General features: G+C 30.3%; 2 protein-coding genes across 9 annotated transcripts in view; both read right to left on the minus strand.

The window, feature by feature from the left end:
• Positions 1 to 17,431, minus strand: part of LOC129003810 (longitudinals lacking protein-like) — a 586,728-nt gene that overhangs the window by 210,284 nt on the left and 359,013 nt on the right. The gene's annotated exons all lie outside the window — the stretch shown is intronic.
• LOC129003819 (gastrula zinc finger protein XlCGF49.1-like) lies at positions 2,705 to 4,023 on the minus strand. Its single transcript, XM_054432142.1, has 2 exons — positions 3,990 to 4,023; positions 2,705 to 3,059 (listed from the first exon to the last, which is right to left on the minus strand). Exons 1-2 carry the CDS (start codon positions 4,000 to 4,002, stop codon positions 2,821 to 2,823), a joined length of 252 nt encoding a protein of 83 aa, XP_054288117.1. The 5' UTR covers positions 4,003 to 4,023; the 3' UTR covers positions 2,705 to 2,820.

A 17,431-nucleotide genomic window follows, 5' to 3' on the forward strand; every position in this document is an offset into this window, starting at 1 on the left:
CGCAGGATTGACAATGAAATCGGGCCTCCATATTTTCATCCACTTCTGCCTTGAAATTTTTTGAAGTAGCTGTTTTACTGGAGTTTTCCTCCCCCTCATTACCCTCTTTAAGTACAACTTCACACTGTAGTAGACTCCAGTTGGAATTATCTATAAAAATGTAAAAGAGAAGTAAAATCGATATTTAATAGAACATAATTGTAAACAAAGATTTCATATTAAATAAGAATAAGCACAACAGAAGATTTAATAGCTTGTAACATAAACAATTGTGTTAAATTAATATGCCAAAAGTAGTAAAAGCTTCTAGTAATAAATTTTAATTTTACTAAATAACACAATATAGGGGTTTTTTACACTGGTTCACCAATTAAATCAAAAATTTAGCCGAACATTATTATGGCAGTCTCTTTAAGCTTTAGTCATGTTTCTTATTAATAGTATCGTAATGTTTTATCATATTGATAGTCATTAATAACATTTTGATACACTAAATAGTCCAATGAATATGAAATGGATTTTCAACTGCAAAAATGTCTATTTCCAAAAAGGCAGTAAAAACTGCAAAGTACCGGTAACTAATATTTACCACGAGACCTTACCGTTAGACCACCACCGCCCACCACCACGCCGTGCAGAACGCATCATACCGTGCATAGCCAAACTTTTCGTGCGAAATTGTTAGCTCTATCACTGTAGCTGTCAAAACATGTCGTTTGTAGGTTAAATTTAAATTAATTTAACTGTCATAACCTAACCAAAACCAACCAAACTTGCTGATAATAAGAAAAATTTGAGTGAAAAAGTTAATGCCTCCGGTGGGTTTCGAACCGGCTACCTCCGAATTATCAGCCCGGTGCGCTATCCACTACACTACCGAGACCTACAGCTGTTCAACGTATCTTTGCGGTAAGGTGTTCGCTCAAGCAGTGGTGGGCGGTGGCAGTCTGTCGGCAAGGGTTAATACCCTATCACTAAAAATTACTGAATAACATTACTATTATGGCATATATGAAAATCCTTGGAAACTAATAAAACACAACATTGATTGGATCACAGATTTAATCAAAATATTTTACAGCCTGCTAATACATCCAATATCTATTATTGATGGAGAGAATTTATTTTCAGGCAAACTCTCCTTTTACTACAAATTCATTGAATTTTATTTTAATGCTTACTCCAGGAAACAAAAAAGAATAATTTTATTTTAAATATTAAATATTGCATCATCCCAAATTGGGAAAACTATTTTTTCTCACAACAGAAAACAATGACTAGATAAACAATAAAACATCATCCTCAACATTTCTTTAACAACAAATAAAAATTGTTTAAATAACATTAAAAAGCTATAAATAAATAATGACCTAGTATTAAAGAACTGAAGATAAATTAAGGGAAGTCGAATAGTTACTGTGGATCCTCTGATGAGTGTACAAATTTGACTTTTGGTAAAACTTTTTCCCGCAGACATCACAAGAAACTTGAGGCTGAAGTCCTCCGCAGTAGAGCTTTCTATGTTTCCGCAGTCCGTGCCTCGTGGTGTAGGACTTGAAGCATTTGTCACATTTGAAAATCCTCGTCAAATCCTCATTACTGTCTATGTAAGAATCTGTGCATAAAACTATAAGTTGGATGGTTTTAAGGGTAATGTTATTAACACCTGCAAAATATTAACTAACATTGTGTTTAAAAATATTTAAAAACAAAATCAAATTTTATAAGAGACAGCAATTTGAAAGACTTTTCTTACATTGCACTCTTTTTATTTGTTATAAGGCCTATTTAATTTATCATTGTTTATTATAATTTATAGATTAATTATTTGTTATTTAATTATTATTTATCATTAATGATTTTTTTTAACATCTTTTATTATGTAAAACGTGTCCGTACTTTTCTAAATTAATAAAATTGGGCTGCACATTATTCTAATAGGCTACATAGAAACTATTATGTGTATACAGACTGTGCAAATAGAAAAGTTAGTAAACTAACTAGGTTTAAAGTAAATTCAAAGAGGTAAATATGCAAATAAATTAATCTTCAGTAGGTTTATAACTAACATTTAATAAAAAAATAATAAATAAATAATCACACTGTCAAAATATGAAGGAACAGAACCACATCATAAAATAAATAATATGAATCTAAATCAACGTGTGCCTAATATGCACAACAGTACACAAATAATTAGGCCTACTTTATGATTCCAAAAGTACTTACTACATATTATATTCATATGTTTGTGGACATAATAATAAATCACACAAAATTATTTGTAGCTATTTACCACATAATATATTGTGAAGGTTTTGCAAAAAAATTTAAACTGTTATCAGTCACAATTAGCATTTTTTTTTATTATTACAATTCGTAAATTTTTTTGTTCAATCTCTCGATATAATAAATACAATAGTTTGCATTAAAAACACGTATATTTTGTACATTCTTAATACATTTTGCAATTCTTTACAGATATAATAGGTACAATATTGTGACATCTGCTTACATTTATAAACAATTTAAATAAAATCATATTAGATGTCACAGCACTTAGTGCCAATGGATAAAGTTAATAAAAATAAAGCTTAGGGCTAAGAAATATAATATGAACATTCAAATATTTTATACAAAATAAAAATTATAACAATAAAATAAAAAATAAACAAATTAAAATCAACATTTTTTTATCATTTAAATTAAATTGACAGGCATACACAATGACAAAATAAATACAAATTCCTATAAAAAACAAAATTAAAAAATAACCTATCAACAGCCAACAAATAATACTGATCCAATATCACAATACATCTACAACTCGCTCATGCTAAACGGAATGTTAGGATGCAGGGCAAGCATGTGGCTCTTCACATTCACTTTCTGATAGAACTTGTGTCCGCACACTTTACACGAGAACTTAGGTTCTTTGCCGCAATACAGCTTCTTGTGAATATTGAGGCCGTTGGCAGTGGTGTAGCTATTCCCACAAGTACCACAGAAGAAGTTGCGAGATCCGATGTGTATCCGGTTGCTTGCTGTTCCCGACAACCCTGAATGTCAAGAGGTCAATTATTGACAGAAATAATTAAACAACTACTACACATTAATGTACGTGGTTAATTGTGGTTTTTGTAGAGTGTAAATTATGCATGTCACAGTAAAAAATGTATATTTGAAAGAAGCATTTATTATTTTAAGATAGCTTTATACAAATTTAGAAATAACATAAAATAGAGTATTTTTTAATTATCAGTTGACCTATGGTTTGTTTATTTCCGCCAACCTAAAGGAATGGTTAAATATTGTTTGATATTTGTTAAAAACTTTCCACAGTCTTGTTTATGTAGAAGTGTTTTTTTCCTAAAAAAAATCACAAATGGTGTAATTAATGTGTTCTCCCTGCTTCATAATGTTCCAACAGGAAGAATACTATTTCTTAGAAAACTATTACCACCCTACCCAAAATTGAAAACGTAATTCAACCAGGAAAAAAGTTCATTATACAATATTGTAAACACAACAATTTAAAACAAAATACAGTAGAAGATTTTCTACATCCAAAAAAAAATAGCATTTAGATCATTAATATAAAATAGCATTTAGACACACCCACAAAGACTGGATAAACGTTTAATCAACTCCTCTGATAAATAAATAAAATAAATAATTTAACACAATCCATTAATAACTACTTAACATTGACTGATACAATTCATCTTTTTTCTTCCCCCCATCAGCGTAATTACATAGAAAACTAATTTGATGTGTTTCCTTGTTCTAACCGTTGCTCAAAGATTGTTCAACATCAACATTGTTGTAAAACTTGTTTATTTATTTTAATTCAACTGTTGAGTGTTATTTACATTTCCCTAAGGTTAGGTAGTTATTTAATATTTTCAAACACCGTTTCAAGTTGGACAAGGAACAGTAGACAGTAGGGGTTAGTCAGCATAATTTACCCACAGAATTCATACACTCACTCAGTTTTAACATTATCCACACTTGTTACATTTGTTCTTCTTTACGAAGAGTTGTTCATGTTGACGAGCACAGCTCTGTGAGCCTTGATCATATGGCTCCTTACGTTCACCTTCTGGTAGAATCGTTTGAGGCAAACTTCACAAGAGTACGCAGGCTCCTTGCCACAATAAAGGTTCCGGTGGACTCGTAGACCGTTGTAGGTGGTGTAGGATTTGCTGCACACATTACACACATAGAGAGGTTTCCCCCCCACTGCTGCGGAAAACAAATTAATAACACTGTAAATACTTGTTTAAAAAAGTGGTGTAGAAAAGAATTAAATATTAGTACCTACGTACAAAAATAATTTTTCCCAAAATCTTGGTTTTGTCTTTTAGTAAAAAAATATCTTACTCTATATTTTATGATAACTTTTGAATTGCTATTAAATCAATTAAGATATCAACAATTTAAATTTGAGTTTGAAAAAATAGAAAATTAAATAATAGACAGGAACTTACCAGTAGTGCATTCCTGCTTTGGAACAATATTGCAACATCTTACTGTGTTTAACTCAAGAATATTTCAAATTCACATATTATTGACACCTCCCACAAAAAATGTTTTTACTTATCTAACACATTTAAGTACAGTATTTACAATGATGAATATTTAAATTTAAAAAATGTAAAGCAGAGACTGATTCTATAGTCATAAATACATCCACTGAATTTTTATGGTCTCAATGAAGAAATGTTCAATTCTCTGACTTTCTCCCTTTTATATTGAAAGCTCCAAGTCATCGGGAAAGAGACGGTGGAATTTGCCTTCATAGCAAACAGTTTACACTGGTTAATAACATTTTTTGTTTAGTATCGGAAATGTCACATAATTTGTCATGTAGCTATAAAATAGTGTGACAAATCACATAGTCTACAGAACTATGAAATACGACTCCATCATATGGATAGATATTTATAATTGATTTCCTAGCTTTTCAAACTTAACAATATTTTTATCAATTGGATTTTATTTTATGACAAATGATAATAGACATGGTATACTATTTATTATTTTGTAATTAAATTTTAATAATATATATTTTTATAATTGATTACCTAGCTTTTCAAACTTAACAATATTTTTATCAATTGGATTTTATTATATGACAAATGATAATAGACATGGTATGTTATTTATTATTTTGTAATAATATTTTAATAATGTGGTTGGGTTAGGTTGGTTTATTATTAAACTTTTTTCCATTATGGTATGATTATCTGAAGTAGAGTAGTATAAAAAAGTCAATGATTGAATTAATTGTGATCACTCCTCCTGGTGTATTGATAAGTATGTTCTTGGAACAAGTGACTCCAAGCATCAATGGACTTTTGTTGAATGGAAAAATTAGGTGAATAAACAATCATGAATATAAAAATATGTTTAATAACAAACAATAATTTAACAATGTCAGAACAAGCAATACCTATGATGTAGCCGAAGATATCGAGTGTGGTTAAATGTTGCTGAACATTTTCTGCACGTGAGGATAGGAGATTCCGCAGCTGAATCTTTGCCGCAGAAGTTCTTGTGAGATGAAAGTCCTCTTTGACTGGAAAACTTCCGATTGCACTTCACACACTTCAGGCCTGTAAAATTACATACTCATAAAACCTATGTCAAGGTTATATATATATGTTTTCTTAAGTGTATTCTTAACTTGGAAATAGGCTGCTTGGAACAATATTCAAAGAAGTAGTTTAAGTTCTGTTTACAAGTACCTTGTAGATTTAGTAGGTAAATAAATCATATTACTATTAAGTGATGGGTATTATATAATTTTGTTCCTGTATCTTGCCGACCTTAAAGAATTGGATTTAAAACAGATAAATTGTTGTAATATTTATTTTAATACATTATTTAAATATTGTCTACAATTAGAACAAAATGTGCATAATTCAAATTAATTCATAACATTTGTCATTAAAATGTATATCTGACAACATTTCAGGATGGAAATCATACAGCGCAAATTCAAATAGTAAGAAATTAGAATGCTACAATTATAAATTAAAATTCTTGTTTAAATTAACAACAAACCTGTGGGAAAAGCTAGGTTATTTTTAAATGATTAGAAGAGTTTTGTATGCAGCATTTCGTTGTGTCACCTCTAGTGAGTCAAGCAACAAACATATTAATTCTCGGATTGTTGAACTGATAGCAAAAAGTATGAACTTATAAACCAGGTCCAAACAATATGAAATATATTTAGCAGTTTGCCTTATGACACTATTATATTACACCTATTACTGTTATCATAGAATGATATGAGGTTTAAAAAAAATATAAGCTAACCTCACCTTTTAACCTATATTTTAAATTTTTTGACAATATAAACCTTGTAATCTTGTAAAGGTAATCAACAATTTTTTTGAGTTTAAACAATTTTTTAATGTTTTCTATGATAAAAGTAAATTAATTAAAAATTTAAAATCATTCAAATCCACTGTAAGCTCCAATATTATTTTCAAATAACGCAGATTTATTATTTCAAAAAATATTAAATTCATAAATATGACAGAAAAAAATAGTTTAATAGCGATCCTTCCAAAACGCATTACTAAATTATTCAATATACCTTTGTTGTTAATAAACATAATAAAATAAATATTTAAAAAATTATAATAATTGAAATAAACATAAAAAGGAAAGATAAAAAGAAAAATTAAAGGTAACATAAAATATATTTATTGCACTGAATGTAAGCAAAACAAGAAATACACCTTTGACATAACAGATGCAGCGTGTAAACCATAATGATAAAAAAAGAATCGGATGACCGTTCTTCAACTATTGTTGTTTTCAAATCTCTCAACTCCTGTCCTAGCTTTCGCAATAAGTTCAGCTTTTAGATCAAGAACCCATTTTGAACAGTAATGATCATGAGTAATTAAGCCTCGTTTTGTTGGAAACATTCGGTCACAGCGCCAGCACCTAAAGTTATAACCTAAAACATGTAAAAAAACTTGTTGGTAAAATTTAAAATTTGAAACCTTAATAAATAGCAAAAATGTAATTACATTATTTGTTTACAAAAACTTCATATAATTCCTTACCTTGTTTATTTCAAATGTTTTGATTTTTCCTGTGTTGCCTATTTCATCCCTGTCCGATGGGATAATTTACAGAATGAGGACAAGTTTTAATAATTTATTCTGTACAAAAATTAATTCAAGGATTGTAAAATTTGTAACATTTATTATTTTTTATATTTAAGTTAAGTTTAATTAACTTAGTTTTAGCTTTTTAAAGGCGTTTGATTAAAACCTTATTTACAATTTATGAACTTGAAAACAATTTAACATACTTACGTTTGGGAATTATATTAAATTATATACAAATTACAAGAAATAAAGGAAAATCATTAAAAACATGAAACAAATATCCAACACAATAACTAATGCTCAAAACCTAGTGACAACTTGTAGACGTAATAATCACATAAGTTAGGCAAAGAAAAATGAAAACGTAAAAAATATATTTTGCAAGCATTTAAACTTTTCTAAAAAAGTCCAACGAAAGAGTAAACACAATATAGTTACTCACCAAATATTTCACCTTATATTCAAATTGTTTTATGAAAAAAGATTTAATGTATGTTAATAATTATTTCATAAAATATTTGTGAAAATAACCTGTTAAGAAATATTTTTGTAAAGCAAAAGGAGAAGTTTAACAAATACTCTTATTTAACATTTTATTTCAAAGTTTGGGTTACAAATTTGGTAATTAAAGTAAGATTAACTAAACTACGGACATTTCAGGAACTTTCTAATCATGGTAGGTCACTCATGAACTAAGGTCACTAAATTATCAACAAGTTAAACAATTATTGTTCACTAATTACTACAATTTCAGATAGGCTTTATCTTATGGATGGCACTCACATAATATGTTGATTGTATCCATACATTGAATACGACAAATCAACCTATGACCAATAAAAAATTACAAAATTATATGAATAGTAAAACAACAACTAACACTAAAGTGAGCAAAAAATATTAGCTCACAAAACAGGGAATCTAAATGTAAAATTAATTACAACTCAATTTCAGTCTCAAGAAAATAGGAACTAAGGATTATTTGACTATAACATGAGATTAAGACATGTAAATCTAAAGCGCAATTAAATATTTGGTCTGTTTAATTGAGCAATCATTATAAAAGAATGTATAGTTAATTTTTTTTAACAGACATTTTATATTTGTCTTTAATAGGCTAAAGGTTGTTGTGAAAATTTTGAAAAAAAATTAAAATATACGAGTTCTATGATTAGTAAAATAGGAACAAAATACCACTGATTTATAATTATATTAAAATTAATTTTTGGAATTTAACAGCTGGTGATTGATTAGTGATGTGATTGTAAATTAGGACAAACAGAATGTGAAGTTATGGGTCTGACTTATAAAATAACAAATTAAGTAGTAAAATTAAGTGCTGATTTTGTCTTCTGTTTAGGTACGTTTATTGGAAAGGATAATATAACAAAACTTGTATGGAAAATTTAACGTAAAATAATACTTTGGTCAAACATATTGCTGTCCTAAGTCCTATAGTTGCTACCTATCTTAAAAATATAGTTTCTTAAATTTTAAAATAATATCCACATATTACCCATGTTTTCTTAACGTAAAACAAATCAGGTTATAAGAAATTGCTAAGCTATCTGTGTATATATAGCTAACTACAACAAATCAAACAATTAAACTTAAAGATATACCCGTTTTAAGAATAAATCTACCGGAGAGAGCTGGAAATATTTCAGTTTTGTATAAACCTAAAATATCATAAAACTGTTACTAAACCAAGTGAGAAATCAGCATTTTAACTTGCATAAAATACTGTATTGCCTATACTAAGTTTACAACAAATACAAAACATCAAAATCGACTTAGTTCATCAAATAAATTCGTTGGTACAAATTAGAGGAAGGAAACAAAAAAGTTAATATCAAAAATAATTTTCAACCATTCTAATTTTTCCTTGTAGCCCACCTAGATCCGCCTAGATTTAGTTCTGGCATAGGTGATGGCTTGAGATCATATGTCTCATACAGGTCTTCTTCAAATAAAATATTCTAGAACAAAACGAACAGTGGAAAGTAACAATTTCTCTGTTCTTGAGTTTTCTCTTAGCAAGGTTTCTTTTCTTGAAGAGTTCTCCCTTCTTGCGTCGAATGCGTTTTTTTAGTTCTTGGTCCTTAGAAGAAACTCCATTGACATGATGAGCCGATTGTCCTGAAAAAAAGGTTTAATGAGTAACAATAAATATACTTTAAAACTAGTTAAGATTTGATTGTAGTTTGGATTAGATTCATCCAAAGAACAATGCATAGTGTTATTATGGTTAGACGAGTTGGCTGAAATTTCTTTCATTTGATGGTTTTCATTTTTTTTATAGGCTAAATGAAAAACTTCAAGAGAGAATTTATAATTACATTCATAATTAAAATTAGATATTAAAAATAATTGTTTCTATTTAATTCTGCTGATAGGCTCGACTGAAAATATACTGAAATGATCAATGGTAGTAAAATTAAACACTTTCTAAATCTTTATCCCATTAATATGTACGTCTGTGTTTTCAAATAACAATGAAATCAAGCTAGCCTATAAAACCATTACATATAAAAACTTATTGCAAATTTCTCTAATTAGGTATACAAAGAGACATTTTTTAATATTCATTTGTAGTTTTAAAGTGTAATTATGAAGTAGAAAATACCAGCAATTAATGCAATGATACATTTACCATTTTTACTTAATTCAGTTGTTTAATGTCATACAGTCAAAAGTAAGAACGAATTTTGTTAAAACAGTAATATTATGTATGCAACTCTTTACAAATATTATTTAGGAATATAACTATTATAGGCTACTTTCTGAATTGTGTGATACGAAATGTAATTATCTTTGGCCAGTAAGTAACCTTCGGCATCCATACCAGTCACACCAAGGTTTTCCAATAACAAAAACACTTTAATAACCAACAAAATTTAATTCTACACTAATGGTAAACTGGCTAGAGGTGTTTGTCGATGCATCAACACCATGTGTTTCTTGAGATTTCCTGCAAGATGAAACGCTTTGGGGCAAAACTGACATCGGAAGCTGGGAGGTTTGTTACATTCGTACTTGATGTGCGCCCTGAGGCCCTGGATGTACTTGTACTGACGACCACACTGCTTGCAGGTGTGCTGCAATGGGGAGTCAGCTGATCCAATCAGCTGATAGTTGAACAGCTGACTGGTCATAGTCCTGGTCAGCAGTTCCATAGCAGATAGACCTGCTGTTAAACATGTCTTGTTAAGTTAGGGTAGATGTTTATATTTCAACGAGGGAATTTAATTTTGAACAAACAAAAATTACTAGTTTCCTGGCCAGCAGTTCCAAGTGGGATGGATTTGCTGTTAAACATTTCTCTGTTGTAGTTAGGGTACAAAGGCCATAGGCCCTATTTTTGTTAGCATGAAAAGATAATTTGATTCTACACAAACTGCCAATCAAGATAAATGTTTCTGATAAATCTCAAAAATCACTCCTTCCACTTGTCAATGGTTTTAAATAGCAATTATTACTAATGTCAAAATGTTGTTCCTTGATAATGTGATGGTGTATGATAGTGAAAACATTAGGTGAAGGGAATTTGTTTGTTGTTGTTGATGTAGTTTACAACATCTGTATGAGATTTCATGTATTTATAATTTTTATAATAGTAGAGTAGGGCCTTCTCTCAAATGATCCACAATTGTAATACAAGGAACCAAAATTTACTTATATAAATTTCAGTGAAGATAAAACAAAACACATATGAACCTTTTATGACTTTATTCATAAAACACTTCCATATATGATTGGACAATTTACAATGTATTAGGATATAACAAATGTGGAACTATAAGCTTAAATACCGGCAATACATAAATGTATTATAAAGTAAAATTGTTAGCTATCTGTATCAACAATTATATTATAAACACAATTGCCAGTCATAAAGCACACTTATAATCCCATAAAAATACAAGGCCTAATTATGGCTTTAGTGAACTCTTAAATAGAATGTGCTGATAAAAAATATGCAATATAATAAGCAATAACAATGTATTGTACACACTTTTTTGCTGCAACTAAGCTATTCTACCAAAATTTAACACAAATTTAACACATTCTATCAGTGAATTTTTCTAGTAAATTAGTAAAATACATAAATACTAAAATCGTTCATAAGAGAACAAGAGAGCAGTAGCATTCTTAAAGTAAAGGCTTGAGTTTCTAACTAAATCATTACAACTTACTCATTATTCTGTATTTACAAATAATTTTATAATATTTTGGATTTAGGATCTTTCAAGATCCGTGAAAGTGTGAAACCCTCTGTGATTTTTTACAATATAAGTTTTGTTTCAAGGATAAAGGCATGCCCAATAACAACACGTGCCTGTAACAGTAGGTAAAAAAAGTGCATTAATTATGATATTTTTTAAATTCAAGAAATTTGTAAGGCATATACACTTGCTTACATGTCAATTTTAAATTACTGGCCCAGGAACTGTAGATGTCTTTTTCAAGATTAATTATTTAGCATCTTCTTAAACCTGAGGTAATTTTTCAGTTCAACCAAAAAAATTTTTTAACAATGAAAAATTACTGTGAACTTATTTATCTAAAATAACGTCTAAGCATTATCTTTAACCTGAACAACGTCTTTCAGTTCAAACGCGGTAACTTTGTGGACAGAAAACATATGACTGCGGACGTGGACCTTCTGGTAGAACCGCTTGTGACACTCGGTACATTTGAAGCGTGGTTCTTGTCCACAATAGAGCTTGATGTGGTTACGTAGTCCGGCCTGTGTGTTGTAGGTTTTACCACACGTCGGGCAGACGTAAACAGGCGGGGCTAGAACAGTGAGATGACGGTGATAAATTTGGAAACATGCAAAAACTTAAGGTGTTGACAAATCTTTTAGCTGATATTTAAAAGAAACATTTAAGAGTTTACTCATCTCAAATTTAAAAAGTTATGATTTTTTACGGACAAAAATTTACTTAACCCCAAAGTAAGGCTAATTAAAACCACAATTTTTACTTGAGTTCTCCCTATATATTCTTTCTCAATGTACTGTACAAGGAGAGCAAATATGTATTTTTTTTTTCTCCCTATTAAAACTGAGGTAGCCTAAAAGTTATGAAAAGTAGTCATGTGATCAAGTAGAATGATTAAGTTACTCAATATAATTAACAAATATACAATAAAAACTGTTAAAAAACTTCTGGTAAAAGTGATAAGAAATGTTCATTTCTAAGAAATTATCTAAAGAAAATTTTAAAGATCCATTGAATATTAAAAGGGTACCTCAGTAACAATGATGCTAAAAAGCAACTTTCGCTTCCCCACTTAAACGTTCTAAAAATTTTCTTGGTTTAAAATTAACGCTAGAACTTAAATATAAAACTTTTTACTATTAACTATAAAAATGTACAGTGCGGTGGAAATGTGAATGGAACGACACCCTTGAAAAAATAACACAGTGAAGAAGTGATACCAAAATTCTTATTGTTTTATTACTAATCAAAAGCAGTATGTAAGCAATGGGTGCAACTAAGCATGAAACTATATGAGAAATGTACATTTTATATTTACATTAAATCTATGTAGATTCAATTAAAATACATACCATTTTATGACTTCTTGTCTTCAAGAGTGTGCCAAGTTATTGTTTTGTTTAATTTTAGGACTCTTTTGACTATCTAACACAAAAAAGTAGTGCTTGAGTAGTATTTTAAACAAGTATACTTTCTCGAATTTCAAATCTGTTAATTTTAGTGAAAGCCTACAGTTTAAAGCTTTTTCTACTGTAGTTAACTAAAGATGATTTTTCTAATAGGGAAAATTAATTGGTATCAACATTTGAATTGCGAAACTGAAAAACCATAAAGCACAATGTGTCTTCCAAATATAAGAATGTACTATTTTGGTTCACTTGACCCCCATTTGTAACAGAGAGGCCCAGAAGTTTAACTTATAATTTTAGGGAAATTGAACGTCTACAGCCCTTAGCTTTGTTGAGCATTCAAGTGAATATTCTTGCATAATATCTTCACTTTGGACCTATATAAAGTTCTTGGATTTTCCATCGATGTATGATTTACTAATAGTAGTGAGCTTCTACTTAATAACGGAGTAACTTTTCTTTTGTGGTTCCCAACCTTAGAAGGGGCTTAATACTGAATTTCGCAAAGGACTTCAGTCAACATTTTTTTGCTCCAACATGTAGACATAAGTAAAAAAATTACAAAAAAAATTACAAATTTACAAAGAAAAGTTGCTTATAATTGGAATACGGTATAAAAATAAAGAATATGTTTTTCAGATTAAAAAGCTTTAACCATGAACAAGCGAGAATAAAGATAATAATGGTAAATTAAACAAAACACATTATTTCCTAAAATAACCCAATGACTTTAATTAACTAAATTTAATTACCAAGAAAGTATTATAAAGTGTCTTGTATAAAAACAACAAATAAATATCTTATAAATTAATACTGTAATATTAAACTACCTATTACATAATACAAATATAGAAAATCCCATTGGATTTTAACTAACCCTGATATTTATGCAAACCTTGATAATAAGTATATCTATCTAAAGATAGGCTTTACCTTTGTCAATGCAGCTCAAATAATACAGCTCAGGTGCTAAAACATGGATTTTAATATCTCTATCTGCTTGGAAATAAACTCTCACTGTTTCAGTGATAAAGAATATAAGATTACACCCCCATGTTAATAAGAAAAAGAAATATTAACTGTTAAGTAATAATTACAATTTGAATATTCTGAACACAAACTTTTTATATCAGATTTCCGGACAAATAAAACTTATCAACACTGTTACTTACCAAACACTTATTCTCAGCTTTAAAAATTGTAAATTGATAAGACTTAATTTATGTATAGGGAGGGACTCTGTGTCAGTATGATATGTTGCAAAACATTAAACATTTCTTTTTATATAAAACAATATTATTATTTCTAATATTATTTCCTAAGCGTAAACCATTTACATGCTAATTTCAAGCTTGAGGACGAATCCAGCTGGAAATTCTGAAATCTTGACGAAGTTGGTTGATAACAACTTCTATATTCAGTACCGTAGCACCAAGACGAACATTATAGCAAGTGAAAACAAAGCTTCCAAATTCTTTAGCTTAACATAAATATACAATGTATTACATTTCGGATTTCCGTTTTATTCTATAAGAATAGGCCTAAATTTCTATGTGCATGAAGCATATGGCTCTTTACATGTACTTTCTGGTAGAATTTCTTAGGACACATGGAACACCCGAACTGTGGTTCTTGTCCACAATACCATTTCAAATGAACTCTCAATCCGTCCGAGTGTTTATATGTCTTCCCACAAGTATTACAAGTATTTGAACCAGTGGGAATTCCTACTTCCGTTCTTGCTTGTTTTTCAACACCTGTAAACAACATTTAGGTTATATTTATAGTGTGATTTCCTGACTAAACATTTATGAAAATTCAGCAAGGGGATAATATGATTGTTGAGTTGTCAAAGGCGAATTTAATTGAATACAAATAGTAAACCCTTGATAACATGTCTCTCATAGGGATTATCATGAGTTGTTATCAAGGTTGACACCTAATAGAAGTTTGCAATTATTTAATTAAGGCCCAGCGCATTGTTGTGACTGTTTTACAACAACTGTTGCAAACCAGTTGCGTCTGAATCCAGTTTGCAACTGAAACAAAGCTTCTGTCCGCACACGGTGTGACTGTTTTACAACTACAGTTGCATCTATTGTGTAATCAGTGGAGTGTTAATTTAAAATGCAATTAAGTTGTTTTTAAGGCCTTATAAGTGCGCTTACTATGTCAGACTCAGACGAAGAAGACGTTTAGCTATTATCAATACCGAAGACAGCGAAGGATACAGAGAGAGCTTTGGGTTCACTCTTATTTGAGCAAGAATGTTAGTACTAGGCTGTTTGTAGCAGCTAGAGAGCTGTCACAGTCGGATAGGAAATTTAAATCATAATTATTCATAGTTATTGTTTGTCAACTCTATTCTAGACATAATTCTCCAAGACAAACGAAAAAAAATATTCCGAGAGCAGAAACGTAACAGTATAGCAAAGTAGTAAATATGAAACAGTCCGCAAGAGTTGGCTGTCATTAATGTATATTTAGTGTTTGTGAGGTTATGTTGTTAACACCTCAGTTATGGCAAAATTAAATTTATAATATTTACCTGACAAACCCAATTCAACATCTCTTGCCATGCTTTCTCCTTCACATCTTTACTTGAATATACTGGCAGTTTGTAGTTGTACAGAACTTCATGCTTCTCCACTTCTCACAACGAGCTTCAAGTTGAATTCTTGATCATTCATTTTGAGATAAACAATATACGGCCGTCAAAATACCATCAAAACACCCCATGGTCTCATACAACTGAAACCTGCAACGCAACTGCAACCGCGGGCCCACGGTTGTATGTGACTGGTTTCCAAAGTTTTTTGAGAACGCCAACAACCAGTTGCGCCGTGTGCGCCTCCCCACTGCAATACGTTGCCGAGGTTACAAAACAGTTACAGTCACACCGTGTGCGCTGGGCCTAAGGGTAAAATGAAATCAAGGGTGTCTTAAAATGACACTTGTAATCAAGGGCCACAGTTATTGAGGGTCTTCTTATTGAGGTTCTACTACATAAGAAAATATGATACCGGTCAGTCTAGTTTAATTGAAAAAATCTTCTTACTTATCGGGTTTGTATATACAGTATTTACTATTATGTGTATGAGATAAGTATAAATTTAAATAATAAATAGGTTTGAAGTATAATGATCAATTTTTGTATGGATTTACAACCCACAATCTGTATGTATGTACTACTATTGAAGTATACAATGACAGAAATAGAAAAGAAAAACTAGCAGTTAACTATGTAAATTGTAAAAAGAAACTATAACTTCCTCAACATTAAAAGGTATTGCTAAACAATAATTTTATAGCAATTTATAGGTAAATAACATCCCTTACATAGAAAACAAAACTTTATTAAACATTAAAATATTGCACACAACAAAATAACAATTCAATTTGAACAACATATCACAAAATTACAGTATTGTAACTTACATCAATGGTCACTTTCTTTTAATTTCAAAACACTTAAATAATAAATTTTGGGATTAGTTTCCTAATCAAAGTGTACAAGCAGTACGAGCAGTATTAGAAACTAAATTGATTTTACCATTCATCCCAATTATTACAATAAATATGAATTTGAACAAAGTATTGTGAAATTGCGGTATCAAAGTTAAAATAATATTTAATCAACATCTTACAAAATATTTGTAAAAAATATTGGTTACCTTTCCGAAATAAGAATCTTATACTCCGTTTACAAAATTTAGGCAGTTTGAGGGGAAGTTCCCCTCCTACTTTTTTGCTTAATCTATATGACCTAGCTGATTTATGGTTTGTTTGACTGTTTAGCTATTATTTAAAAAGTATGATTAAGTGGAGGGGATAGATTTCTTCCCCTAAAACCGCCTAAATTTTGTGAACGGAGTATAGAAACCAAGATTTATGTGTTGCTACAGCACAAACGTAAAATTAAAACCAATGGAATTGTTAGTAACATCTTCACCATAAAGTACCTAAAATAAAACAATGCTGGGTATAAAAAAACTTAACAACATTTTTTGTAAATTGACTAGAAAGTAAAGCTTTAAAATCCGAGGCTACGTAACAGGCGTTTGCGACTTTGGTGAGAACTTGCATCTCTTAAGGTGGGACTTGAGGTTTATCGGCTGATTGCATTTACGAGGACAATACGGACATTTGAACTGTGGCTCCTTGCCACATTCGTAGCGTTGGTGTTGTTGGAGACCTCGTAGGTAACGGTAACGTTTGCCACACTCTTCACAGAAGTAACTACCATCGCAACGGCCCCGAGTGATTGGGTAATATTCCCAGGAATCTGAAAACACCCGGAGACGTTTTGTTATTTTTTGGGCACTGTGTTACAAATCGGTTAGGGTTTCTTGTGTTGCTAGCTTAGTGGTTAGTGTCTTAGACCTTGGTGCAGGAGAGATGAGTTTAATCACTTGAATTCCAAGAATTTGGGTGTTTGCATTGCTTTAAAAAAAAAATAAGAAAATAGGTTGGTGGCCTCTTTTAACCTTGAATTTGCCCGTCCACATAGACTATTTGCCCGTGCGTGGAAAGTAGGGGCCTATACAGCAAAGCAAGGGGTGAGCCGGTAAGGTACAAAGGTGAACTGTGCTGATAAAATGTTTGCACCAGTGACTAGGATCCGAACCCACGACCTCGCTGCCTTGGGTCCGAAGTCTGTATT

The sequence above is a fragment of the Macrosteles quadrilineatus genome, unplaced genomic scaffold (genome assembly GCF_028750875.1).
Source record: "Macrosteles quadrilineatus isolate MER2022 unplaced genomic scaffold, UCM_ALF_1.0 Scaffold_9__3_contigs__length_116548681, whole genome shotgun sequence".
Classification (NCBI taxonomy): domain Eukaryota; kingdom Metazoa; phylum Arthropoda; class Insecta; order Hemiptera; family Cicadellidae; genus Macrosteles; species Macrosteles quadrilineatus.